This window comes from Hyperoodon ampullatus (assembly GCF_949752795.1).
Source record: "Hyperoodon ampullatus genome assembly, chromosome: 13".
NCBI classification, from domain to species: Eukaryota; Metazoa; Chordata; class Mammalia; order Artiodactyla; family Ziphiidae; genus Hyperoodon; species Hyperoodon ampullatus.
The window spans coordinates 9,038,733-9,066,593 of NC_136926.1; the positions used below are offsets into that span (position 1 = coordinate 9,038,733).

General features: G+C 38.8%; 1 protein-coding gene across 2 annotated transcripts in view; it reads left to right on the plus strand.

The window, feature by feature from the left end:
- ATP2A2 (ATPase sarcoplasmic/endoplasmic reticulum Ca2+ transporting 2) overlaps positions 1–27,861 on the plus strand; it is a gene marked incomplete at both ends in the record, with an annotated part of 57,584 nt that overhangs the window by 18,583 nt on the left and 11,140 nt on the right. For both annotated transcript variants that reach the window (XM_079717327.1, XM_079717328.1), the window contains 6 exons: positions 14,671–14,751; positions 16,995–17,080; positions 17,975–18,439; positions 24,785–24,873; positions 25,504–25,606; positions 26,450–26,581. In XM_079717327.1, the coding sequence (XP_079573453.1) occupies positions 14,671–14,751; positions 16,995–17,080; positions 17,975–18,439; positions 24,785–24,873; positions 25,504–25,606; positions 26,450–26,581 (956 nt within the window). The remainder of the gene's footprint in view (positions 1–14,670; positions 14,752–16,994; positions 17,081–17,974; positions 18,440–24,784; positions 24,874–25,503; positions 25,607–26,449; positions 26,582–27,861) is intronic.

Below are 27,861 nucleotides of genomic sequence, written 5' to 3' on the forward strand. Positions count from 1 at the left end.
ATTTTAGCCTTGAAGTATTATCTCATTGTGATTTTAATTTGTGCTTCCCTAATTTCCTAATGGTATTGAGCATTTTTTCATGTGCTTATTTTCAATTAGTATGTCATCTTTGAGAACTGTCTAAATCCATTGGGTTTAGTTGGGTTGTCTTTTTAATGTTGAGTTGTAAGAGTTCTTTATATATCCTGGTTTATCAGATAGGATTTGAAATTTTTTTTCCCCCGTTCTGTAGGTTTCTTTTTTACTTGACGGTGTCCTTTGTAGCATAAAAGTTTTTAATTTGATAGAGTCCTATTTATCTTTTTTTTTTCTTTCATTGCTTGTGCTTTTGGTGTCATATCTAAGAAGCTATTCTGTGATCTCATGTCACCAAGATTTTGTATATGGTGTGAGGTAGGTGTCCAACTTGATTTTTTTGCATTTGGATATCCAGTAGTATCAGCACCATTTGTTGAAAAGACTTCTTCACTGAATTGTCCTGACCCTAGTCAAAAATCAACTGACTTCATTTTCCACTGCAGATTGACTGTTATTCCATTGATCTGTATGTCTGTCCTCATGCCAGTACCACACTGTCTTGATTACTGTAGCTTTGTAGTAAGTTTTGAAATCACTAAATTTGAGTCCCCTGGCTTTGTTGTTTTTCTAGATTATTTGGGGTGTTCTGAGTCCCTTGCATTTCCATATACATTTTAAGTTTAGCTTGTTAATTTCTGCCCCAAAACCCTGCATAGATTTTGATAAGAATAATGTTGACTCTGTAGCTCAGTTTGGGGAATATAAACATCACAGTAATATTAAATCTTCTGATCCATGACCATGGGGTGTCTTTATGTTTATTTAGGTCTCGTTTCTTTTAACACTCTGTTTTCAGTGTTCAAATCTTGTACTATTTTTGTTAAGTTTATTCCTAAGTATTTTATCGTTTTTTGTTTGTTATTTGCGGGGGAGCTGTTTGTAATTGGAATCGTTTTCTTAATTTCATTTTGAGATTGTTCTTTGCTAGTGTATAGAAACACAGTTGATTTTTGTGTACTGATATTGTACCTTGCAATCTTGGTAGACTCTTTTATTCTAACAGTTTTTCAGGGTTTCCTTAAGATTTTCTCTATATAAGACCATGTCATCTGAAAACAAATATTTTTATGTCTTTTCAGCCTGGGTGCCTTTTCTTTTTCTTGTCTAATTACCCTGGCTAGACTCTCCAGTAGAATGTTGAAAAGAAGTGGCAAGAGTAGACATCCTTGTCTTGTTCCTGATCGTAGGGGAAAAGCATTCAGTCTTTTACCATGAAGTATGATGTTAGCTATGCGTTTTATAGATGCCCTTTATCATGTTGAGGATGCCTGATCACAATTTTAATTTTTAGGTTGTCAGTATACTCTTGTTTGGTCTGTTCTGGTGACGTTTCATGGTGGTTATGTATTTAGATCCAAATTAGAAATGGTTAGTTTTGCTAGATTACTAGGACCAGTGGGTCACTGAACTGGGAAAGATGTAATCCTAAGGCATTTAAGTGAATTATATGGAACATTTTGGGAAAACATATTGTGACTGCTTGACCTGGGCCAGATAAATAGGTATTTATTTTATTCAGACTTTTTTTTTTTTTTTTTGCGGTACGCGGGCCTCTCACTGTTGTGGCCTCTCCCGTTGCGGAGCACAGGCTCCGGACGCGCAGGCTCAGCAGCCATGGCTCACGGGCCAAGACGCTCCACGGCACGTGGGATCTTCCCGGACCGGGGCACGAACCCGTGTCCCCTGCATCGGCAGGCGGACTCTGAACCACTGCGCCACCAGGGAAGCCCTATTCAGACTTTTAAGACTATACACGTTGAGGCTTTTTAACTTCTACTTTTATTAGGATTAGTAATCTAGTTGACCCTGCAATTTGGCATTTAGCCCAAGAATTCAGTTCTGTAAAACTGTAGAAATGAACTTCAATTCTAAATGTTGATCTAAATTATTTCTTGTCAAAGTCTTACTCTCTACATGGCCTGAAGGGATAAATGGCATGAATTGTGCTCTTAGACATGGTAACTTTTATACTGTTACTTAAATTATGAAATTGAGTGTGAGAGGGTTCTTTCTGGTGAATTGAAAAACTGGAGAATACTGTGAACTGTTTTGAAGATGAAAGTGAGTATGGAGTTGCTTTTTTGATATTTGCCGAAAGAAAGAGACATTTTTGTAGTCATTGTTTGGATGTAAGAATCATCTCCTAACTTCAGATGATAAACTTCTTTCTGCTAGCTTCTGGAAGACATCTGATAGGATGGTTCTGCTGAACTTTCTGAAGACTAGACTGGGTGGCTTTTTGAGGGGGAGATGGAGGGGGTTTAAGGAAGTTATATTTTAGATGTTGCTATACCAACTAATAACCTTTCCAGGAAGACATTGTGTAAGCGTGCATAGCAAAACCATACATATACTTCTGACTATCTAGAATACAGGAACCAAATAAAATTGATTTGGCAAGTAAAAATATGGAGACAGTTACCCATGTGTTCATCTTCTGAAGCCACAATAATTTTGTTTTATCTTAATGCCAGGAAAATATTTCTCTGATGGATGGAAACCAAAAGTAATAAAATCAGGGGCTTCCCCGGTGGTGCAGTGGTTGGGAGTCCGCCTGCCGATGCAGGGGACACGGGTTCGTGCCCTGGTCTGGGAAAATCCCACATGCCATGGAGCGGCTGGGCCCATGAGCCATGGCCGCTGAGCCTGCGCATCCGGAGCCTGTGCTCCGCAATAGGAGAGGCCACAACAGTGAGAGGCCTGCGTACTGCAAAAAAAAAAAAAAAAAGTAATAAAATCAGGTATAATTTTATGAGAAGTGAACATCAGTGTTTAAGCGTTCTGTATTATTTGCCAATATTATCAAGGTGAATCAAGCTATGATAGTCATGAAACTCTTTAACTTTAGAATTTGGGGAGGTTTCAGTATTTGCACGGGAGGGGTATTCTCAAGGCGACTGTTTTCAGATTTTTTTTTTTTTAATTTATTTTTGGGTGTGTTGGGTCTTCGTTGCTGTGCGCGGGCTTTCTCTAGTTGCAGTGAGCAGGGGTTACTATTCGTTGTGGTGCGTGGGCTTCTCATTGCGGTAGCTTCTCTTGTTGCAGAGCATGGGCTCTGGGAGCACGGGCTTCAGTAATTGTGGCTTGTGGGCTCTAGAGTGCAGGCTCAGTAGTTGTGGCGCACGGGCTTAGTTGCTCCGCGGCATGTGGGACCTTACCAGACAAGGGCTTGAACCCATGTTTCCTGCATTGGCGGCAGGCGGATGCTTAACCACTGTGCCACCAGGGAAGTCCCTTCAGAGTTGTTTAAAACAAACTTCTTGTATCTTGGTAACCCAGAGTTGATGAATAGCGCAAGGACATAAATATCCTCAGATGACTTCTGTCCTGTAGTATACTCTGGAATAAATCATATTTTAAGATTATGTAGGTGATAGAAATGAGTCTCAACAAAAAACTGCATTTGCTTTATTTAGGTTCTGGAGAAGTTGATTTTATATTTCCTAAGATGAAGAATAAATATTCAGCAGTAGTGCCAGCAATTTCAGGATTTTTTAAATGAAAAGAATAATTCTTAAACTTGGTAATTATTTAAGGGAAAAAAAGTTTCACTTTTGATAGCTTGCAGTAATGAAATTTAGTAACATGTATGAAGTGGCATTTCCAAGCATTTGAGGAATAGAAAAGATAAAGTTGTAAAAAAGAAAGATGACTGATTCATGTAAGAACCTGTGTTATTATCCTAATTCCATATGACACTGGACAAAGTAAATTAACCTAATCTCTACAAAACTGGGAAATTGGAGTAGCCTCTTAAAGGAGATTTCTGGCTCAAAAGATGTATGATTCAGATAATGTAGCTTCTTGTTTAGCTGGGGCCATGAGCCTTTTTTTCTTTTGCTTTTAGAAAAAAGGATTGGAGAAGCCTGACTGAACAGTCAGCAAACACTTAATCCATACCTGTTGAGCTCCCTAACACAAATATCAGAAAAGTTAATTCTGTGCTGTAGAGTAGAGGGGTTGGCAGGCTTTTTTTAACGGAGCTACCTAGTAAATGTTTTGGCTTTTGTGGTCCCCAACAGTCTCTGTAGGGGAAAAAACATTTTATTTTAAACAAGACTTTAAAAATGAAAATCATCCTTGGCTCAAGGGCTGTTTTTATATTTATTTTTATTATTTTTTTGTTGTCCTTTACTTAGGTTGTGCCAGGTCTTAGTTGCAACAGGTGGGTTCCTTGGTTGTGGTATGCAAACTCTTAGTTGTGGCATGCATGTGGGATCTAGTTCCCTGACTGTTGATCAGACCCAGGCCTCCTGCATTGGGAGTGCAGAGTCTTACCACTCTGCCACCAGGGAAGTCCTTCAAGGGCTGTTTTTAGTATGATTTTTTTTTTTTTTTTTTTTTTTTTGCCTGTGTTGGGTCTTTGTTGCTGGGCGCGGGCTTTTCTCTAGTTGTGGTGAGCGGGGGCTACCCTTTGTTGTGGTGTGTGGGCTGCTCATTGTGGTGGTTTCTCTTGTTGCAGAGCACGGGCTCTAGGGCGCACAGGCTTCAGTAGTTTTGGTGCGCAGGCTCAGTAGTTGCGGCGCACGGGCTTAGTTGCTCTGCGGCATGTGGGATCTTCCTGGACCAGGGCTCGAACCTGTGTCGCCTGCATTGGCAGGCAGATTCTTAACCACTGCACCACCAGGGAAGTCTACAGTAGTAGTTCTTAATCATTTCTAGATCACAAGTCCTCTAAAAATTAATGAAATCTATGGACTCTTTCCCCAAATACACGTATTCAAAATCTTGTATGCAATTTCAGGGGATTCTTTTGCCCTTCTCCCTAGAAATCCACCCTAAGATTCTAGATGTTCGGCTTTAAAAAATGAAGTTACAAGCATACCCAGTTTTACTGTGCTTCTCTTTATTGTGCTTTGCAGATACTGCATTTATTGCAAATATTTCAACTTTTTATTATTATATTTTTATGATCTGTGATCTTTGATGCTACTGTTGCAAAAAGATTGACTCACTGAGGGCTCAGGTGATTAGCTTTTTTAAGTGATTAAGTCTTTTTAAATTAACATGTACTTTTTTTTAGACAATGCTATTGCACACTTAATAGACTACAGTATAGTGTAAAATCTTCCATGTGGCTCACTTTATTGCAGTATTTGCTTTTGTGGTTGTCTGGAATTGAACCCACAGTGTCCCCAAGGTATGGCTATATACTATATGATCCAGCAATTCCACTTAATGGGGTATATATTCAAAAGACATGAACTCACTCTCCTTAAGAGGTCTGCACCCTTATGTTCATTGCAGCATTTGTGTATAATAGGCAAAACATGGTAAAAACCTAAGTATCCATCGACGGATAAATGGATAAAGAAAATGTGGTGTGTACACACACACACTCTCTAGAATATTATTCAGCCATAAAAATGAAGGAAATCCTGCTGTTTGCAACAACATGGATGGATCTTAAGTGAAATTAAGTCAGAGAAAGGCAAGTACTGTGTAATCTCACTTACATGTAAATCTTTAAAAAAGCAAACTCATAGAAACGTATATCAGATTGGTGGTTGCCAGGGGCGGGGAGTGGGGGAATTGGGTGAAGGTGGTCAGAAGGTACGAATTCCAGTTTTAAGACAAATGTGTTCTGGGAATGTAATGTACAGCATGATGACTATAGGTAACAAAACTCTAGTGCACATTTGAAAGTTGCTAAGAATAGATCTTAAGTTGTCATCATAAGGAAAAAATTGTAACTGTGAGGTGATGGATATTAACTGATTGTAGTAATTTCACATTGTATGTATATATCAGATGTTTTACACCCTAAACTTACAGTGTTACAGCTGGTTTATATCTCAGTAAAATGGGAAAAGTCGATTACAGTTAAACAGTGTAGTTAGTAAAATATTGTCTGATTAAGCAATTTACATAGTGTTGGAATATTGTTAGAATAAACCATTTTCACCTGTTCCTAGAATGATTAAACATAGCTCAGAGAAATAGAAGCAAAGATACATGACCAAATAAGGTTTGTTGTCTTTTGCCTTTTCCCCCATATGCAGTTGTTTCACAATAAGAAGGATGGGAGAACAAGGCTAGTTAGAGATGTAGATCTAAGCCAACTGTAACCAAATAACAGTAGAAATCATTATTTTAGTTGTTCCCATAAGTTATATCTCTTTGTGTAGAGATATAAGTTCTTAATCTTAAGAACTTGTATATAAGCAGAACAGCAAATAGTCTAAAACAGAAGTCAGTGTGGGAAAAAAGAAAGAAATCAGCGTGGATGTATTAGAAGCAGAGGGTTTTGAGACCTAGAGCCCTTTATTCATGACTGTGAGAGTAGCTAAGACGTTAAGAACAATGAGAAATGAAGAACTCGGAAAGATCTCCCCAATCATCAGATCATGATGGACGGTTGATCTTGAAGGCTGACCTGACTTTCATGGGGCTGGCATTTCCTCATTTCCCGTAATCATCTCCTCCCCTTCTCCCCTCTCCCTGTGTGTGACTCAGTGATAGTCACAGTACCAAATAAGTGCCAACCTTTCCAATCCTTATCAGTGTGACTAAGATTGGGGGAAAATTAGAAGAAAGACATGGTATAGGGAGCACATTTCCTAAGTGTGACACAAAACCACCAAGATCACCAAATTTGACTGTGTAAAAATATAAAACAACTTTTGTTTTGAAGGTGATAAAAGAGTTTTAAAAAATAAAGTGTTTGGTGTTAACAGTGGTCAGAAAAATACAAGATTGAGAGTATGGGGAAATGGCAAGAAAATAAATTTGGTGTAAGTATACATCTGTAGGAAAATTCTGTTTCTGTGAATCTTTTCTCCAGAAGTAATCTAAGTGCACAAAGATGTTCTCTATATAACATTGTAATAGGAAAATTGGAAACACCTAGATGGCTATGAAAATGGTGACTCATTTAGTCCATCCACAGTATGGCTGTGAAATACCTGTGACCTTGAGCAAGTTAGCCTTCTGTGCCTCATTTTCCTCATCTGTAAACAGGGAATGAAGATAATCAGACCTTCCCTAGAATTGTGAAGATTAAGAGTTAGTAACTCATAAAGCTCTTGTAGTAGTGCTTGGTATAGAATAAGCATCCTCCAAAGTTTAGCTTTAGAGATTATTGCTTTAGCTTTAGGTATTATTATTATATATCCATTAAAAAGGAATGAGACAGATAAGTATATACTAATGTAAAAGGAGGTTTGTGGTTTTTATTTTAATGCAGCTTTAATAAGTGTTATCCATAGAGAAAGGTATCTGATAAATACTGGTAACAGCTAGATATTTGGATGAAGGGAGCGAGGGATGGGTTGTCACCTCGTAAGAAGCATATACTTTACTTTTGTAACAAAGAGGAATTTATGTTGCTATCCCACATATTGTATACTCTAAATTTGCCTAATGTTGGGCTGCCTCCACAGCATCTAATGAGCCGGTTATCTTCCATTCTAGTAGCTGGAAACTTGCCTGCCTAGGAGCCGCCATGCCATTTTTATTGGTAGTTATATATTACGCCAGTTTTATTATAAAATGTTTCTTTATAAGGAGCTAAAACATACTTGTCTGTTTTATATGTTAGTTTTTTGCTTTGGAGCACATAGAAGTCTGATTCCTCTTCCTATGGTGGCCTGTTACGTAGTTGAAGATAAATTCGTCTCCCTTTTAGAGCTGGGGGGAGACCTCAACTAAAACTCTGAGAGCGTGCAACTTGTCCAAAAGTGTGTGGCAGTTCATGGTAGAACTGGGAGTCTCGAGTATTAATGGTGTGGTGTATCCTAAAATTTTTATTTTCAGGTTAGTCTTGGCTCTTTCTGTTCCTGTAATTATTTTTAAACCCTTTACCATCTTGATGGCTTTTCTTGGTGCCCAGACTTGAATGCAGTTAATGTAAATGGAGTCTGGTTGATATTCTAGACCTTATCCTCCACTCTTATACATAAGGACATTTCTTTAGAAATCTTAATTGCCCTACCAGCTAAAACCTGTGAGTCTTTTTCATGCTTCTCTTTCCCCACTACATCTAGTCCTCTACTAGCATACATGTATTTTGTTTTTAGTCTAAATTTTAAGCAGCAATCACTGTTAAACCTCATTCAGCTCAACCAAGTCTTAGGTCTGTTTGGATCCTGATTTTTTCGTTGTTCCCAGCTTTGTGACATTCTTCAACTTGATAATTATGTTTCTGGTGCTTGGTTGTTGTTGTTGTTTTTTTTTTGTGTGTGTGTGTGCTTGTTTTTTAAAGAAAATAATGTGTGTGCAGGTACTTTATTCCTTAACAAATATTTTACTTGGTAGCCACTATGTGCCAGCACAATACCAGGACCTGGGAAATCAGTGGTGACTAAGTGACTGCCTTCTTGGAGCTTTTGGGTCTAGTGAGGAAGACACATCAAATATGTAATGTGGTGAGTGTTAGGAAAGGACAGCTCTCTGTTAGGTTGGTATCTCTTAATCTTGGAAGTTCAAGGAAAGCCTTGCTTTTTGTGAAGACTCAGAACTTTGAGGAACTGAAGAGCATTGTGTCTGAAGCTTAGAGGGAAGGGGAGAGTCATAAAAAGTAAGAGCAATTGGGTCATGGAGGGTGTTAAAAACCATGGTTAAGATACTAAACTTTATTTAAAGTCTAGTAGGAAGAAGCTGTTCAAAGGTTTTAAAGAAAAGAATTATATATCTGCATTCTTAAAAGATGAGTTTCATTTCATCTTAGATAATACATCCAAAAAACCAGACTGGGAACAAATATGGTATAAAGTATGGCAGTTTGTAATGTTCCTTCCATGCTCACCCTGAGGCCTAGAAGTAGCTTTAAGTAGGCAAGTAGGGCTTCTCAAGTGAAGAATTTCATTCGTTCTTCCTGACTACAAAATTTATGACTCAAATTGCAAAGAGTGAAAGTATTTGAGTCATAGTTAAATGTTTAAGTAATTTAGGTTAATTCATTCTATTGTGGGTCATTTTTCCTCAGCCATCTAAACTCAGAAACAGTAGTGGTATTTAGGAGATAATTTCTGATCTTATGTATAGTTTTCTCTTAAAAAAAGATTTGAATAACTGGTAGAATTTGCCACAATAAACTAGATTATTTTCCTTATATATAATCAATTCAAAAAAGGCTTTTTCTGAGTAGTACTGATTTTAACCATCAGTCTTTTTGACGTAATGATATAACCAATGTTAAAGTATCCTGGCTTTATAAAACTCCTTCCTAGGTTTTAAGGTAAAGAAAGCTTGGGTTCATTCGATTCTAAAATGTGGCCAAGTAATAATTTCCTTTAAATGACTTTTACTTGCATTCTTGGTAACCTAGCATACAGTATACATTGAAGAATTTGTTCAGAGTGGAAATCTCTGATAGCAGGTTTTAAAGAGCTACAGACTTAAGGAGCCAAGAGCTGAATTTGAAGTGTCAGATGTTAAACAAATAGAAGGTAGTTTATAACAGAGTTTATTCTTTTATTACACTGCCTGAACTCAAGAGACAAAGAAAAAAATTTTCAGAGGAAAATATTGCAGAGCATCCCCTTGGCAAGAGTAAGAATTTTCCACTACCACTTGCCCTAAGGGCACTGACATTCCCCATCAGGGAAGTATCACTGGATGTGATCATCAGTGTTGGCTGCCTACTCCTCATGCACAAAACTCTCTGTGTGGAATTCACAGAAGCCTGCAGACAAAGGAGAATTATGTCTTAGTGGGAAAGTATTCATTGAATCTTTGCTTTCATGGATTTTTTACTTCCTTAGACAACCAGCTTCCTAACAGATTTAATCCTAAATTGACTCCTACAAACAAAAAGCACAGAGTCACACAGTAAGATAAAGGAAGTCTTTCATTAATTGAGGCTCCTTAGGTAAGACTCCTTTTACTTACTACCTTTAGTTTCCTGTCTAAAATGAGGGCATGAGTTGGGTTGGTCAAGATGATGTGAGGCGGTGGGGGTGTCTGCCTAGCTAAGAGAATACTAGAATTTGGCAGATTTGTAAAACCAGTTTGGATTTATGCTATTTCGTACCTTTCCACAAAGAGATCGGTTTATAATGGAAACAAATTAAATGTGAAACTTTTAAGGTAGTACATTGCCCAAGTGTTGGGGGATTTAGGGTCTTCTTGGTCTAGAGCTGTGGCATACGTGGCACATGAGAAACAGCACATAGTAAAGGCTATTCTAAACAGGCCCCTCACAGGATCTGTGACACCAGGTACTAAACTTTTTCTTTTTTCTTGTATTAATTTTTTAGTGTGCTTGGAGAATTTCTTTAAAATATGAATTCCTAGACCCCAGACTCTTCTTTCTTTTTTTTTTTTTTTTTGCATTACGTGGGCTTCTCACTGCTGTGGCCTCTCCCATTGCGGAGCACAGGCTCTGGACGCACAGGCCCAGCAGCCATGGCTCACGGGCCTAGCCGCTCCACGGCATGTGGGATCTTCCTGGACCAGGGCACGAACCCGTGTCCCCTGCATCGGCAGGCGGACTCTCAACCACTGCCCCACCAGGGAAGCCCTAGACCCCAGACTCTTGAAGAGCAGGTCCTGAGATTCTGTAGTTTATAAAAGGCCCCCAGGTCGTCTCTTAATTTTAGAATGGCTGTTACAGGATGGAAGAAAAGTGAAGAAGAGCTTGAGGTCAGTTTTTAAGGACTTCCCAGTCACTTGTTCCACTAGTATTTTAAACTTATTTATTTATTTTTGGCTGGTCTTCATTGCTGTGCGCGGGCTTTCTCTAGTTGTGGTGAGCGGGGGCTACTCTTCACTGAGGTGCGCGGGCTTCTCATTGCGGTGGCTTCTCTTGTTGTGGAGCACGGGCTCTAGGCGCGCAGGCGTCAGTAGTTGTGGCACGCAGGCTCAGTAGTTGTGGCTCACAGGCTCTAGAGAACAGGCTCAGTAGTTGTGGCACACAGGCTTAGTTGCTCCGCGGCATGTGGGATCTTCCCGGACCAGGGCTCTAACCCACGTCCCCTGCATTGGCAGGCGGATTCTTAACCACTGCGCCACCAGGGAAGTCCCTCCATTAGCATTTTACATTTGACTCATTCTTGAATATTTAACCAGTAATTAAATGTATATGAATATAATTTTTGTGCAGCAAAGAGACAGCCCTCATGTATTTAAAACATATAGGGGAAAAAATAGCTGGTTTCTTTGTAGTGCCAGTTTAAATATAATTTTAAATGCTGCATATATAGTATCAATCCCACCTTAAACTAGTAGCATATATGTTGACTGTGTTACCCAGGAAAGAAATTTAATCCTTGGTATTTCTTGCCTCAAAAACACATTTTTCATTCATTTTTAGTCCTCTGAGCTTCCACTGAAACACAGCAAAGTAAATGGCAAGATAAAACTTTTGGGTCCTCAATTTGAATATTAGATTTGCTGGCCTTAATTAAATTGTGGCCAGGTATATGAGAGTATGAGCTCGTGCTAATATATGAAATTGTTTAAAAAGAAGTAAGAGATTCAACTTTCAGTATAAAATGATGCCTTCTGCTCCCCCCCCCCTTTTTTTTCTTTTTTGGCTGCACCACTTGGCATGTGCGATCTTAGTTCCCCAACCAGGGATCGAACCCTGTGCCCCCTGCAGTGGAAGTGAGGAGTCCTAACCACTGGATCGCCAGGAAATTCCCTGCGTTGTGCTTTTAGATTGCTGGTTTATGTTCAGTTGTTACAGTGCAGACATGCTTATAGATTGTGGCGACCTCTATACCATGTTAGAAGTTTTCTGCTCCTGTAGGATCATGACATAAATTGCTTCAGACGTTAAAGGAACATTTTCAGGTAGTTTTTCCATTTAGGGTCATATGCTCATCATTGAACTTGCATTCTTTTCATGTTCAGGGTCATGTGGGATAAAATTAATTATGACAAACAGAACCAATACAGAAAAAGTTTTTTGTTTTTTGTTTTTTTTTTTGCGGTACGCAGGCCTCTCACTGTTATGGCCTCTCCCGTTGCAGAGCACAGGCTCCAGACGCGCAGGCTCAGTGGCCATGGCTCACGGGCCCAGCCACTCCACGGCATGCGGAATCTTCCCGGACCGGGGCACGAACCCATGTCCCCTGTATCGGCAGGCGGACTCTCAACCACTGCGCCACCAGGGAAGCCCGGAAAAAGTTTTTTTTTTTAAGTTTATTTTATTTTATTTTTTGGCCATGCTGTGCAGCTTGCAGGATCTTAGTTCCCCAACCAGGGATCGAACCCACGCCCTTGGCAGTGAATGTGTGTAGTCCTAACAACTGGGCTCCCAGGGAATTCCCTAAATTGATTTTAAAGTTTTATCTTCATGGGTTATTTTAGGTGTTGAAGGTCACTAAAGTTTAGGGTATGGTTACTTTATTGTAGTATGAGCAGAATTATATTAAAATGAAAGGTTCTAATTTCTTCAGTCAGAATATTGCTGTTTGTTGCATAAGCATTTCCAGCAGGAATTTCACCTTAACTTAATGTGTCCCTGCAGTCAAACGCAGGGATGATCTTTGCCTCTTGAGATTATATATAGGCAGTCTCTTTCTGTGCCACCTTGTGACTACATTTCCTACTTAGATTATAGGGTTGTTTCATGAACTAGAGCTCAGAAAGCACACCATACTCTCCCTGAATTTAAAAGCTCTGAGATACAGAAAAATTAGAACTAAATTAAAGGTTTAACAAATGAAATAAATCTACTTCTTGGACAGAATGGCTGTTTTGCCAGTTTATGTATAACCAGTGACAGTTACAGTTCGGTATAGAAGGGTAAGTCTTGAAAATTAAGATTTAACTTAAAAATACCATATGCAGTTGTAGGGGGGACTGTGCTTATTTGTTCTGACTTTTAGCTGTCCTTGCGTAAGACTTCTAAAACCACCGTAGTACCTTTCAGAAAGCCAGGGAAAGCTGTTGTATACTTATTTTTTTACTATCCAGTTGCTTTGGTACTGATGCATACTCATCTGGTAATATTTGAACACCTACAGTACCCTGGGCATTGTTCTCAAGGTGCAGGTGAAATATTGGCTTTATCTGTTCCTGGGTCTGTGTTGTGGCATTTACTTCAAATATGTCAAGGAAAGGGGCTAAGACATGGTCTGTTTAAGAGCTGTTAAAGGGACTCTTTGGCCCAGAAAAGAAAACTCAGTTGACTTAAAGATCTTCTAGAGGTTATGCAAGAGGTTTATTCATTTATCTGATAATTCAAACTTCAAAAGGTACCAAAAGGTACAAGGTGAAAAGTCTCCTGCCACTCATGTCCTGCTCCCTAGTGGTGCAAGTCTGTTACACCTTCCCAGAGGTATTTTCTCATACCAGTGGAGCTCCATGTACATGATGCTTCACACTTGTGTTTCCCTCACTTAATGTACAGTATGTCTTAGAGGAAGTTTTTACTTTAGTATGAATAGAGTTGTCTTTTTTCTACTGCTGATAAAAAAAAACTAACCATATACAGCAAGCATATCTGTAGAATAAATTCTTTGTAGTGGAATTTATGGGATAAAAAGATTGTGCTTTGCATTTTTTTTTTTTTTTTGGCCGCGCCACGCGGCTTGCGGGGATCCCAGGTCCCTGACCAGGAATCGAACCCACGCCCTCAGCAGTGAAAGCAAAGCGTGGAGTCCCAACCACTGGACCACCAGGGAACTCCTGTGCTTTGCAATTTTGATATGTATTGCCAGTTTGCCCTCCAGAGATTTTGTAAGTTTTTTTCTTCGTACTCAGCAGTATATATAGGGTCGTCACAAAGTCTGGACGCGTAGTTGAATTAAGAATACTAAATGGGTTACTGACGCGTAGTTGAATTAATACTAAATGGGTTACTAACATTACATGGTATGTTTAGTGACATTATATTCAGTTTGTCCTTGTTAGTGCACTAACACCGAGTTTTCATTAATATCTGCTCATGCACTTGCCTCTAAATGATTTGTGCCTCTGGTTTTGTTTTGGTTTGTTTTTTTTGCTTATTAAAACTAAACTTGCCACATCTTACAGTCACCCTGTATAAGAAGCCCTGTTTCTATACATCCTTTCAAACTTGGTGCATTTTTCTCAACTCCTTTGCCAATTTGATAGTTTAAAAGTGGTCTCTCTGTGTAGTTTTATCTTGCCTTTCTTTTATGAGTGATATTAATTGAACATCTTTTTATAGAGGAATGTTTCCTGTTCATGGTAATTTGGCTTTCCTAGTGGAATAAATCGTGGCTTGTACAATTCAGTCCCCTTCACCATGCTGTGTGTGTGTGTAGGTGTGTAAATAATGTGTACTTAGAGCTGTTTGCCCGAGCATCATTATTCTCTTCTTGTGTACTTCAAATCTTGTATCTATCCAGGAAGAGTTTCTATGACCCTGAGAATAAGTTGATTATATTGCTTATTGTAGCAGTTTTTTTTTTTTTTTTTTTTCCTCCCTGCCATGCCATGTGGCCTGCGGGATCTTAGTTCCCCAGGATCAAACCCGTGCCCCCTGCAGTGGGAGCTCGGAGTCCTAACCACTGGACTGCCAGGGAATTCCCTGTAGCAGATTTTTATATATTTGTGCTGTATACAGGCTATTTATTTCCTTTAAAAATTGTGTTTGATTTGGAGACAGATTTTTCTTTATGTAACATGATTGCAAAAGTTGCTTATTTTAGCTGACTTTTTTCCCTCTCCAATTAGTTGGTGACAAAGTTCCTGCTGATATAAGATTAACTTCCATCAGATCTACTACTCTAAGAGTTGACCAGTCAATTCTCACAGGTAAATATTATATATTGGAAGGTTGTTTAATTTCTGAAGGCTCCCTCAGATTCCATGCTAATAATTGAGTTGACTTCTTGCCCCACTGTCTCTCTTTTTTTTTTTTTGCGGTACACGGGCCTCTCATTGCTGTGGCCTCTCCCGTTGCGGAGCACAGGCTCCAGACGCACAGGCTCAGCGGCCATGGCTCACGGGCCCAGCCGCTCCGCGGCATGTGGGATCTTCCCGGACCGGGGCACGAACCCATGTCCCCTGCATCGGCAGGCAGACTCTCAACCACTGCGCCACCAGGGAAGCCCCCCACTGTCTCTTAATCCTCTCCAGGATATTTATTTCTTAATGCTTTATCAGTTAGGCTTTTTGCCAATACATGAGGTAAAGCTATGATTTAAAAACAATTGGCTTTCACCTCAGAAGTCCTATTTATCTTTAAATTTTATTAAAAATTAGTTTTGATTTAAACTTACCTTTAAAAATTTTTTTAAAGTGTTACAAATTCCTTCAGTAGCAGAGGTAATATTCTTAAGGTTGAAGTAGTGTTGTCTCTCTGTTTTGTGGAAAGTGAATTAATTACTTAGTGTTCTTTTTCCAAGCAGGAAAAATATAGACTCCAGGAATGCTAATCTCATATCTGACATACTTTGCAATAATCAGATGTACAATTAACAAAAGTTAGCACCCTCCAAAATGGTGAATGTTTACTACCTAAAGGTTTGCACACTTAGATTTGGGATTGTTTGGAACATTTTCCCGTTTTTGTTTGATACAGGCACAGTCTAGGGTGGAGGGTTCATATTAACTGGAAGTAAGGTGGTCAGAAGATTAAGCACAATGCTAACCTGAACTAAATAGAGAGTAAATATAAAATCCAAAAGATTTATCTGATTATTAGTTTTGAAAAGCAACTCATGTCATAGAAGTAGGGATGTGAGTAACCTAGGCTCTGTGTTTTTTATTGTTTCTTTATGAATAGCTTATCTACTAAAACTCCCATTAGCAGCAACAACCTGGAAGCTGATTAAGCCATAAAATGGTAGGGAATTGATTGGGTTGAATGTATGAAATTCTCATATTGTGCCTACAAAAATAATTTCCATTTTAAAACTTTCCATAGAGTTTCTTGAATGTTGTTTTTTTGTTTTAAAGTCATACTCTAGTTTTAGGCTAGATTGAAGAACCAGATTCTTTTGTTAAATTTTGAGAGTGAAATTTGCTACCTGGAATTTGACTTAACAACTAGGGCCATATTTCACCCTCATTATATACAGTTAACCCTTGAACAACATGGGTTTGAATTGTGTGGGTTCACTTATCTGCGGATTTTTTTTCAATAGTAAATACTACAGTACTTACACTATACTAGTTGGTTGAATCCTCAGATGCAGAACCGCAATTATAGAGGAATTGCATATACGGAGGGCCAACCATAAGTTCTGTGCAGATTTATGACTGTGCAGAGGGTTGGTGCCCCTAACTCCTGCGGTTTTCAAGGATCAACTGCATTTCATAAGTGATGTTAAGTTGAAACTAGATTCAGACATTATGAAAGTTCTAAGAAGTAGTCTCTTCTTAGAGACTTCTTACTTCTTAGTAGACTTATTTCTTAGTCTCTTGCTGTTTTTCATTTTGGTTTATTGAAATAGAATGGTCTGATTACTGCGTGCAGATATTTCTAGAACAATGTTTTCATTTCTCATCTTTGGCATTATTGAACAAAAACAAAAACAGGCTTTCCAGTGGATGATCCTCAGTATTCATATACTGTACCTACAGTTTGTTCATTTTGTTAAAAGTAAATATACTTTCACCTTCTTGGCTTTCCAGTGGATGATCCTCAGTATTCATATACGGTACCTACAGTTTGTTCATTTTTTTAAAAGTAAATATACTTTCGCCTTCTTAAGTATCAGAGTGTATGTGTATATAAGTATACAAAAAATCTACATTCATAATATTAGAGTATAAAATGATACCTGAAAATGAACTAAATTTGTATAGTTATTCAAGAAAATAAAGGTAATTGACTGGAATTTTACTTCAAAATTAAATTCCTTTATTTTGATTTTTTTTCTTTGAAATTAGTTTCTATTACTGAATTTTACTAGTTTATGTTCTTTTGAATGAATTGGGCCTTTTTTTTCTTTTTCCTGAGAGTGGTAGTGGCATGAGCGGATGAGGGTACCAAGGTTCTAGGTGCAGACTGCACAGATCTAAACAAACCTTCTGTATCACAACCTGCTTAGGTGAATCTGTCTCTGTCATCAAGCACACTGACCCCGTCCCTGACCCACGGGCCGTCAATCAAGATAAGAAGAACATGCTCTTTTCTGTGAGTACTTTGTTTGGAAAAGGCTTAGCCTATAAAGGGATGTTTTCAAAATGATGTGGATGATAACTGTGTGTAGTTCACAATGTGTGTTTAGAGAGAAAGCAAATGTGGCAAACCATTAATAATTGGTGAGTCTGGGTGAAAATGGATGGATGTTCATTGTACTACTTCAATTTTTCTGTTAAATTTTTTTGAAATAGAAAGTTGGGAAATTTATAGTTTTTGTTTGTTTAGAACTTAAAGTGGTATTTCAAGTAGTGGGCTTTTGTGGGTTGGCATGGGAATCTAACCACCCCATAGTAAGTAAAAAAGTAGAGCTACAATGAAAATAATGAAGCCCTGTTCTTCCAACATTTAGGAATTAAAATGGGGCGGGGGGAACCTTACACTTGATCGTATTGATCTTTGAATACTAGTGCTTAAGTGGAGGTCCTCAAGGACAGCCCGTGGTCCTGGTTGCCCTCCTTATTATGGGTGATAAAAGTAGGAGGGGTTGAGTTGTTGGAGCCAGAGGTGAAGAATGCTTAGGGTTGAGAGCTGTATGAAGTATGAAAAGTCAGGAACACAGAGGGGTTAAGCGCTGTCCCAGCCCAAAGCTAGTCTGCAAGGCAGGCTCAGTATTGTGAATAGAGATTCAAGGTGGGCCAGTGTAGATGGCTCTGGGGCAAGTAGATACCATTCTAATTTGATGGAGAATCAAATCAGGGAGAGATGGACCACACTGCCTGCATCATCATCAAAGTTAGATGGCTGGTTGCCACTGGAAGGCCCAGTAGAATGTGGTGAGAGAATCTTGGTGCCCTCTTGAAAATCCACACAAGTCTGAGTTTACTAGTCAGTATTTAAATTGGGTGTGGTGTTAATCTTGTAACCATTTCTCTACTTCTGTCCTAGGGTACAAACATTGCTGCCGGCAAAGCCATGGGAGTGGTGGTGGCAACTGGAGTTAACACTGAAATTGGCAAGATCCGGGATGAAATGGTGGCCACGGAACAGGAGAGAACACCCCTCCAGCAGAAACTAGATGAGTTTGGGGAACAGCTGTCCAAAGTCATCTCCCTCATATGCATTGCGGTCTGGATCATAAACATTGGACACTTCAATGACCCAGTTCATGGAGGCTCCTGGATCAGAGGTGCTATTTACTACTTTAAAATTGCTGTGGCCCTGGCTGTAGCAGCCATTCCTGAAGGTCTGCCCGCTGTCATCACCACCTGTCTGGCTCTTGGAACTCGCAGAATGGCAAAGAAAAATGCCATTGTTCGAAGTCTCCCTTCCGTGGAAACCCTCGGTTGCACTTCTGTTATCTGCTCAGACAAGACTGGTACACTGACAACGAACCAGATGTCAGTCTGCAGGGTAAGTGGGAGTCGTTACAGAATCTTTGCAGGTTATGGTTGTTGATTCATCCTAAGAATATGCCTTCGTGCCATCAAAGCCTTTGATTTATTATTTTTTCAATTACTATTTTTTTAAATTGGTGTATGGTTGTTTCACGATAGTATGTTAGTTTCTACTGTACAGCGAAGTGAAGTAGAGCTCCCTGTGTGGTTTATTATTTTATTTTATTTTAATTGAAGTATAGTTGGTTTAGAGTGTTGTGTTAGTTTCAGGTATACAGCAAAGTGACTCAGTTACATATATATATACATACATATATAATTTTTAGATTCTTTCCCCTTAGAGGTTATTAGAAGATATTGAGTGTAGTTCCCTGTGCTATACAGCAAGTCCTTGCTGGTTATCTGTTTTATATATAGTAGCATGTGTATGTTAATCCCAATCTCCTAATTTATCCCTCCTCCCCCTTCCCCCTCCCCCTTCCCCCTTTGCTAACCATAAGTTTGTTTTCTATGTCTGTGGGTCTGTTTCTGTTTTGTAAATAAGTTCATTTGTGTCTTTTTTTGTTTTTTTTACGATTCCACATACAAGCAATATTATATTTGTCTTTCTCTGACTTACTTCACTTAGTATGATAATCTCTAGGTCCATCCATGTTGCTGCAAGTGGCATTATTTTCTTTCCTTTTTTTAAAAAATTTTTATTGGAGTATAGTCGATTTACAATGTTGTGTTAGTTTCAGGTGTATAGCAAAGTGAATCAGTTACACATACACATATACCTGCTTTTTTTTTTAGATTCTTTTCCCATGTAGGCCATTACAGAGTATTGAGTAGAGTTCCCTGTGTTATACAGCAGGTTCTTATTAGTGATCTATTTTATATATAGAAGTATGTGTATGTCAACCCCAGTCTCCCACGTTATCCCTCCCACTGCTTATCCCCTGGTAACCATAGTTTGTTTTCTACATCCATAACTCTACTTCTGTTTTGTAAATAAGTTCATTTGTACCCTTTTTTTTTTTTTTAGATTCCACATATAACAGGTGGCACTATTTTCATTCTTTTTTATGGCTGAGTAATATTCCATTGTATATCTATATACCACATCTCCTTATCCATTCATCTATCGATGGACAGATAACTTAGGTTTCTTCCCATGTCTTCCTCCCTCCCTCCCTGCCTCCCTACCCCCCTCCCTTTCTTTGCTGTGCTGGGTCTCAGCTGCAGCATGCAGGATCTTTTTCTAGTTGCAGCGTGCAGACTTCTTTGTATGTGGGCTCTTAGTTGCGGCATGCGAACTCTTAGTTGTGGCATGCATGCTGGATCCAGCTCCCCAACCAGGGATTGAACCTGGGCCTCCTGCATTGGGAGCGTGGAGTCCTACCCACTGGACCACCAGGGAAGTCCCTCTATGTCTTTTTTTTTTTTTGGCTGCGTTGGGTCTTCGTTGCTGCACACGGGCTTTCTCTAGTTGCGGTGAGCAGGGACTACTTACTCTTTGTTGCAGTGTGCAGGCTTCTTATTGCGGTGGCTTCTCTTGTGGAGCATGGGCTCTAGGTGCACAGGCTTCAGTAGTTGGAGCACGCAGGCTCAGTAGTTGTGGCTTGCAGGCTCTAGAGCGCAGGCTCAGTAGTTGTGGCACACGGGTTAAGTTGCTCCACGGCATGTGGGATCTTCCCAGACCAGGGCTCGAACCCGTGTCCCCTGCATTGACAGGCAGATTCTTAACCACTGCGCCACCAGGGAAGTCCCCCTCTGTGTCTTGACTATTGTAAATAGTGCTGCTATGAACACTGGGGGTGCATATATCTTTTCATCATTTTTGGATATATGCCCAGGAGTGGGATTGCTGGATCTTAAAACCTTTGATTTATAATTTGATACCTTTTTATGTGCTTTAAGCAAATTGGGTTGTATGTGTAGCTTGAGCCCAAGGGTAATTTCGTATACTTCAGAGGAATTAATCATTTAATTCCCAAAATTGTGTCATGAAATAAAGGTTATCTACATGGCTGATACATTTGTACTGGGGAAATAACTGTAAGCAGTCTGTAAATGTGTTAGGTGACTATGCTTATTTTATTTCCCTGTTCTTCTCTAAGTGTATGTATGTTAACACGAGCTTCAAAGGAAGAGTTCTATAAACCAGCTAGTTACCTGCCTACATAAAATTCTAATTGGTACTTCCTTAACACATTGAATGAGACATGTTTTCTTCTTGAAAAGTAAATAATTGCCTTTAACTTGCTTCATTCTCTGTGTTCATCCTTCCTTCCTTAGGTTGTTTTGACCATCACTTGGGAATAAAATTAAAAACTTTAAACCTTCCCTTAGCAAAATAAGAACTAAAGAAATAATGTAATGGTACAGCTGAATGAAGTTCTTTCATGTAATTCAGTTTCCCTAGGTTTTGTTTAAACAACTTTGAGGTGGGGGGTGATGAGAGAAACAGATGAGGGAAATTGAGGTACAAACTTCCAGTTACAGAATAAGTGTGTCATGGGTATGAAATGTAGAGTGCAGGGAACACAGTCAATAATAATGTAATATCTTTGTATGGTGACAGATGAGAACTAGACTTACCATGATGATCATTTTGAAATGTATAGAAATGTTTCATCACTATCCATGCACCAGGAAGTTTTAGGTCAATTACACTTCAAAAACAAACATAGAAAAAGAGATCAAATTTGTGATTATCAGAGGCAGGGTGTGTGTGGGAGGGGGAGGAATTGGATGAAGGTGATCAAAAGGTACAAAGTTATAGGATAAATAAGTCTTAGGGAATGTAATGTACAACATGATAAATATAATTAGCACTGCTGTACGTTATATATGAAAGTTGTCAAGAGAGTAAATCTTAAGAGTTCTCATCACAAGGAGAAAGCTTTTTTATTTTGTATATATTAGATGATGTTCATTAAACTTATTGTGATAATCATTTCATGATGATCATAAGTCAGATCATTGTGCTGTATACCTTAAGCTTATACAGTGCTGTACGTCACTTATATCTCAATAAAACTGGAAGGATAAATACAAAATTGACACATGCACACAAAAAAACTACTACTATGTACAGTTCAAAGTAATTTTCTAAAAGGTACACAACTCATACAAATATTGAGTGGACACATGTCAAAGATTCTATTTGGCTCATTAATTCAATGAGGGAGAATCAGTAAGATGGTAAAACTGGTTACAGGACCATGTGAGGAAGTGCTCAATATTAGAATAGAATTGATGTGTGTTAGATTACAAAAACTGGTTAATATCCTATAGGGCAGTAAAACTAAGGTTATCTTTTATACAGGACAAAAAGCCACAACTTCATAAAACATAAGCCCTTATTAATAGCACAGTGAAAGAATGTTATATTTTTCCAGAACACTAAATCTTTGAGTGTGCTTGTTAAGTAATGCTTCTGAATGACATTGAAAGGACATGCCATCCTCCCCTTGGCCTTATCTCCAGGTTTTAGTTAATGTTTTTTTAGCACTGGAAATTGTTCTTGTTTTAATACAGTTGAACCCTCTGAATCCTTTTCTTTACAAATTTATATTCATGGTATTTTTTTGATATACACACCCTCAACTTTTTGTGTTGTCCAAAACCCAGATTTAGAGTGAATGGACAGGTGTTTAAAACACACTGGGGTGTTCTCTCAAGTGGTAAGCTTCTAGCTTGTCTTGAGTTTCTTGAGTAGATGCGGGGTGTAACTGAGCTACCTAAGTTCTCTTTCCTTGGAACCAAAACGGTTGGACGAATCTGCTAAAAGCTAGTTGTCTGCTAAAAGCTGATTGATTGGGGGAGAGAAAGGGAATTTCATTTTACCTGTTTGGTTTCCCCCAGGAAATTGTTTAAACTTAGACTGTAAGCCTTAATTCCGCAGAATAGTCCTTATATCCATGAAGGTAGAGCAGTGTGTGAAATTGTAATCTTTAAAAAATGGTAAGGTTGTGGCAGCTTCAGACTTCAAACTAAGACTAAAACACAGTCCATGATAAAAATGTTTTTGTTCTTATATTTTCCCTTAAATGATTTGATTTAAAATGTTCTATTAAAGAAATAGCTTGGCTCTTTGTTCTGTTCTACATTTGGCAACAGAAAGCTGATGCTAATCAGTATTCTACAGGAGGTTTCTTGCAGTGGATTGCATAACTGCCCTTGACTTCGAGATACTTTCATCATGCAGTTTCTAAATGGTTTACTGGCTTGCAGTCTAAAATGCCCATGTGCATTCAGATTTAGTTGATGTGGGTTAGAATTCTGAATGTCTTAGAATATTTTGGACTCTGGTATAGACCCAAAGAGTTTCACTTTTTTTTTTTTTTTTTTTTTTTTTTTTTTTTTTTGTGGTACGCGGGCCTCTCACCGCTGTGGCCTCTCCCGCTGCGGAGCACAGGCTCCGGATGCGCAGGCTCAGCAGCCATGGCTCACGGGCCCAGCCGCTCCGCGGCATATGGGATCCTCCCAGACCGGGGCACGAACCCGTATCCCCTGCATCGGCAGGCGGACTCTCAACCACTGCGCCACCAGGGAGGCCCGAGTTTCACTTTTATAAACAGTGTCATTAAAGAAATGGCATGGTGTATAGTAATAATGATGCCAACTTGCTTTGATAAGGCTTAGTGCAGTTAATTTTTCACATGTGACTTTATTTGAATCATATGGTAATCCTGCTCAAGAGGTTAGAAAACTTAGGCTCTGAGAAGTTGTGACGTGTCCGAGGGTCACACAACTTTTAATAGAAAGGTAAAGTTGAATTTTCTGATGGGAAACATTGGTAAACCTGGTTCTCTTTCTTCCACTTAATAATTGTGTAACTGTGAGCACACCTTTTAACCTCTCTAGTCCTTTGTTTCCTCTTCTGTAAATGTCAGACATCTTTGGAAAGAGCTTTGTGCCAAGCTTCCTTTTTTAGATGTTGTAGTTGTAGAGATTGGTGATCTTGCTGCATGTGACCTTGGACATGAATCTTTTCCTCATTTGACACACCAGTTATATGTGTTTGAACTAGCACCTTTTATCAGGAGTCATCACAGTTTTAAATCCCATTGTATATTTTAATTTTAAAAAAATCGTTTTGTCTTATTCATAGCTTTAGTTCAGTTCCCAGGTTGATTTAGTTTTGAGTGTACTTTTGAAATGAAGCTTTTGGAATTTAAAAATATGTGCTATAATTGACATATATACACTATCAAATGTAAAATGGATGGCTAGTGGGAAGCTGCTGCATAGCACAAGGAGATGAACTCCATGCCTTGTGACGACCTAGAGGGATGGGATAAGGGAGGGTGGGAGGGAGGCTCAAGAGGGAGGGGATATGGGGATATATGTATGCATATAGCCGATTCACTTTGTTGTACAGCAGAAACTAACACAACATTGTAAAGCATTTATACTCCAATAAAGATGTGGGGAAAAAATGTATGTGCTATATAATAAGCAAATCTTGTGAGGCAAAAGAAGTTATTTTAAAATAAAAATGAGCAGATTTTCTTACTGAATATGAATCAGAATGCTCTGAAAAGATGTTTTTAAAGCATTACATGGCCCTTTTTTACTTTAGTTTAACATTTTAAAAATTCCTTATTGTAGAATGGTTTGATCATTCCAAACTGGACTTCTGAATTATAATTGGAAAACAAACCAAGAAAAAAAAAAGCCATCTTTAAGAAACTAGCTTATGTCACTTTATTATTCTGTAAAATTAAGAATTCTTTCCTAAGCATGCTTCCATCTGTATTGTCTTGGTAGCATCAGTTCATTCAGCTCTGCGGGCTCCTTACTGTATACACGTAGTTGTGCAGCTTCATAGAAAATGAGCTATTGCTGCAATAAAAATAAGTAGGAAATAGTAGAGAAGCAATTTGTCTTATTTTACTTGGGGAGTGTTTATGCAACTCTGAAATGTGAGTTTATTCTTCCTAGGCTTTTACTGTTAGCTCTAAGGCAGGAATACCGATGTCACTTCCTCAGCCAGCCATTTGAAATTTGGAATTCTGAGCATTCTAAAGAGTACTGCTGAGTCTTTGGAATTGACTGACCCAGAGTCCTCATAACTCAGATTTCACGTGGGTTCTCTTCTGTGTCTGGTGCTGTTGCTGCTTATTATTTATTCAGCTCCTCGGTGATGCTGTTTCTCAGACTGTTAGGTGGATTGGGGAGGCAGTCTTAATAGTGTCCAGTTGGAATAAGGGACAATATTCCTCATGCTGAGCTTCAATTAATCACTTTCGTTAACATTGATACTTAAGTGAGAAAGGCCTTTTGTCTTAGCAAATGTTATATGTTTTTTCTAGCATATTTTTTATACCTTTTCAACACTTAGGCTTTTTTTTTTTTTTTTTTCCTGTAGATGTTCATTCTGGACAAAGTTGACAGTGATACTTGTTCCCTTAATGAGTTTACCATAACTGGATCAACATATGCACCTATCGGAGAAATGTGAGTAATCCCTCCTTGTCTTTTAAAGGCTCCACTCTGGTAGTTTTGTGCTTGTATAGACTTGCAGTGTCTCTAAAATGTTCAGACAGTTTTCCTAATGTGGCTCATGTTTATCAGAGTAGTTCATTTTCTTTAAAAACAAAATTGATAATACCTACTTTGGAAATTGAAATTGATATTACAGGTTGTATACGCCAGTGACCCTTTTTCATCTTTTGAAGCCTAAATTTTCAAGTGGGGTTTCTGGTTTGCTTTGGTTTGGTTTTGGGTTTGGTTTTGGTTTGGTTTTTTTGGTCGCACTGCATGGCTTGCAGGATCTTAGTTCCCTGACCAGGAATTGGACCCAGGGCCCTGGCAGTGAGAGCACCGAGTCCTAACCACTGGACCACCAGGGAATTCCTGTTTGCTTTTCATTGATACCAGTGGTGGAGGAATTTCATTAACTAAGAATTCCTGGTCTTTACTGATTGACTACTGATACCAGAGACACATTCTGTCTCCAGCATCAGATTTCTTTTGAAAAGCTTGCTGGTCTGTTGTCCACAAAATTCTATTTATTAGTAAATAATTAAATAAAAATCAATAGAGATGACCACAGTGTGTTCTAAGAGTTACTTTTTATTTTGACAGACATAAAGATGATAAACCAGTGAATTGTCATCAATATGATGGTCTTGTGGAATTGGCAACAATTTGTGCTCTCTGTAATGACTCTGCTTTGGATTACAATGAGGTAAGCCTCCTCACAAATGAGAAACTAGACCTGGCTGTTCCTAGTTCAAGGGTGCGGTGGGTGGAATGAAAATCCAGCCTTCCTTCCTCCCTTTTTGAAAGTATGGGTTCCTGGTTTTATTTTCCCTTTCCATTAAGAGCCTATCTATCAGAGCCAGCATGACCTACCCAAAGGAAGCTGGGAGCCTTTCATATATTCTCTGTGACTGAGCATTGCAGTTACTTAACTAGGAGTTGTAGCATACATGATGTTCTCTTCTGTGTATAGCCTAGTTACTATAAATGATTAAAACCCAGGATACTTTTTCCTGAAAGTATAGGGTATTGATCTTGCTTTTTAAGATGGGTAACATTATGTCCTAGAGGACAGGCTGAGGCTTAGAAGGTTGTTTTGATGATGATGATGATGATATAATATAAAATTTAACCAACAGAAAACCTTTTTTCCTCCCTTTTTAATTATAAACAGTGAGATAAATTCTTTGGTTTCTAAAGGCAAGCCAGTCCCCAACAGAAACAGAATGTAAACTCTGTAGAATGATAAATAATGACAAGGAATTACAAATACTGTTTGAAAGCTCCCTATGTTTGAATTAATACTGTGATTATTGGCTTCTTATGGTTAAGGGAAATGAAAGACCTAATTATTAGAAAAAGATAAAATGCACACCTATGCTTTGAGTTTATTTTTAATTATCTGGATCATATGCTCCAGAATAGGATAAAAATGGCCCAAAGAATAATGGTCCAATGGACGAGAGATTGTCCACCTGGAAAAAGTCTTTAGTAAAGAAAATTGACTACTTTTCCCTTTTTGTAATTTGTATGCTTTTAACTACTACAGGCGAAGGGTGTGTATGAAAAAGTTGGAGAAGCTACAGAGACTGCTCTCACTTGCCTGGTAGAGAAGATGAATGTATTTGATACTGAATTGAAGGGTCTTTCTAAAATTGAACGAGCAAATGCCTGCAACTCGGTCAGTATTTGAGCTTTTAGTGTTTTATTCATGCTGCCCATCACTCAGACCATATATTCTTAGTCTGCTCACTCTCTTACTCTCTTAAATAACTTAGTGTATACCTTATTTCCTCAAACTTGCAATATCTCCTTCCCCATACTCACTATAAGGTAAAATGGTCTGGCCATTTGACCACAAAAATAAAAGTAATCAATGGATAATTTCCACACGCAGCCTCTGTGCCCATAAGGTCTGCTGTCTCCCCCGGTGCTGTGAAATGGACTCTTCTTGCTCCCAGCAAAACCCAGCTGCTCCTTGTCTAGTGAGCCCTAACATCTTTCCTGCTTATCAATCTCCTATCTCTACTGGATCTTCATTAGAGAAATAATAGTATGTTTTTTATCTAAAAACTTTCTTTTGCCTTAAGCACCCTGCTTCTTTTCCTTCACAGTAAAATTTCTCAAAAGAGCTGTTTTTATGTATTGTATTGTTTCATTCTTCCCATTTTCTTGAATCCACTCCAGTCAAGCTTTTGCCTCCTTCTAGTCTATCAAAACCTCTTGTCCAAGTTGCCCATGTCCTAGTTGCCCATGACCTTGTGCTAAATGGTCCAATTGTTTATGCATGTGTACTACTAACACATTTAAAGTACACAAAGCAAGGACTTCCCTGGTGGCGCAGTGGTTAAGAATCCTTCTGCCAATGCAGGGGACATGGGTTCGAGCCAGGCCCAGGAAGATCCCACATGCCGCGGAGCAACTAAGCCCGTGCACCACAACTACTGAAGCCCGTATGCCTAAAGCCCTTGCTCTGCAACTAGAGAAGCCACCGCAGTGAGAAGCCCATGCACTGCAATGAAGAGCTCGCCACAACTAGAGAAAGCCCGCGCACAGCAACAAAGACCCAACACAGCCAAAGATAAGATAAATAAAGAAATAATTTTTAAAAGTACACGAAGCAAAAGTTGACAGAAATAAAAGGGAAAGTAGATGAATTCACAGTGAGTTGGAGATTTTAACACACCTATCTCAAAAATTGACAGAACAAGCAGTTGAAAAATCAGGATATGGAACAACACTGTAAATATACTCAATCCAACCCTTATTTCTATTGTGCTACTTCTTTTTTTTTTAATTTATTTTTATTTATTTATCTATCTATCTAATTTTGGCTGTGTTGGGTCTTCGTTGCTGCGCGTGGTCTTTCTCAAGTTGCAGCGAGCGGGGGCTATTCTTTGTTGTGGTGCGTGGGCTGCTCATTGAGGTGGCTTCGCTTGTTGCAGAGCATGGGCTCTAGGC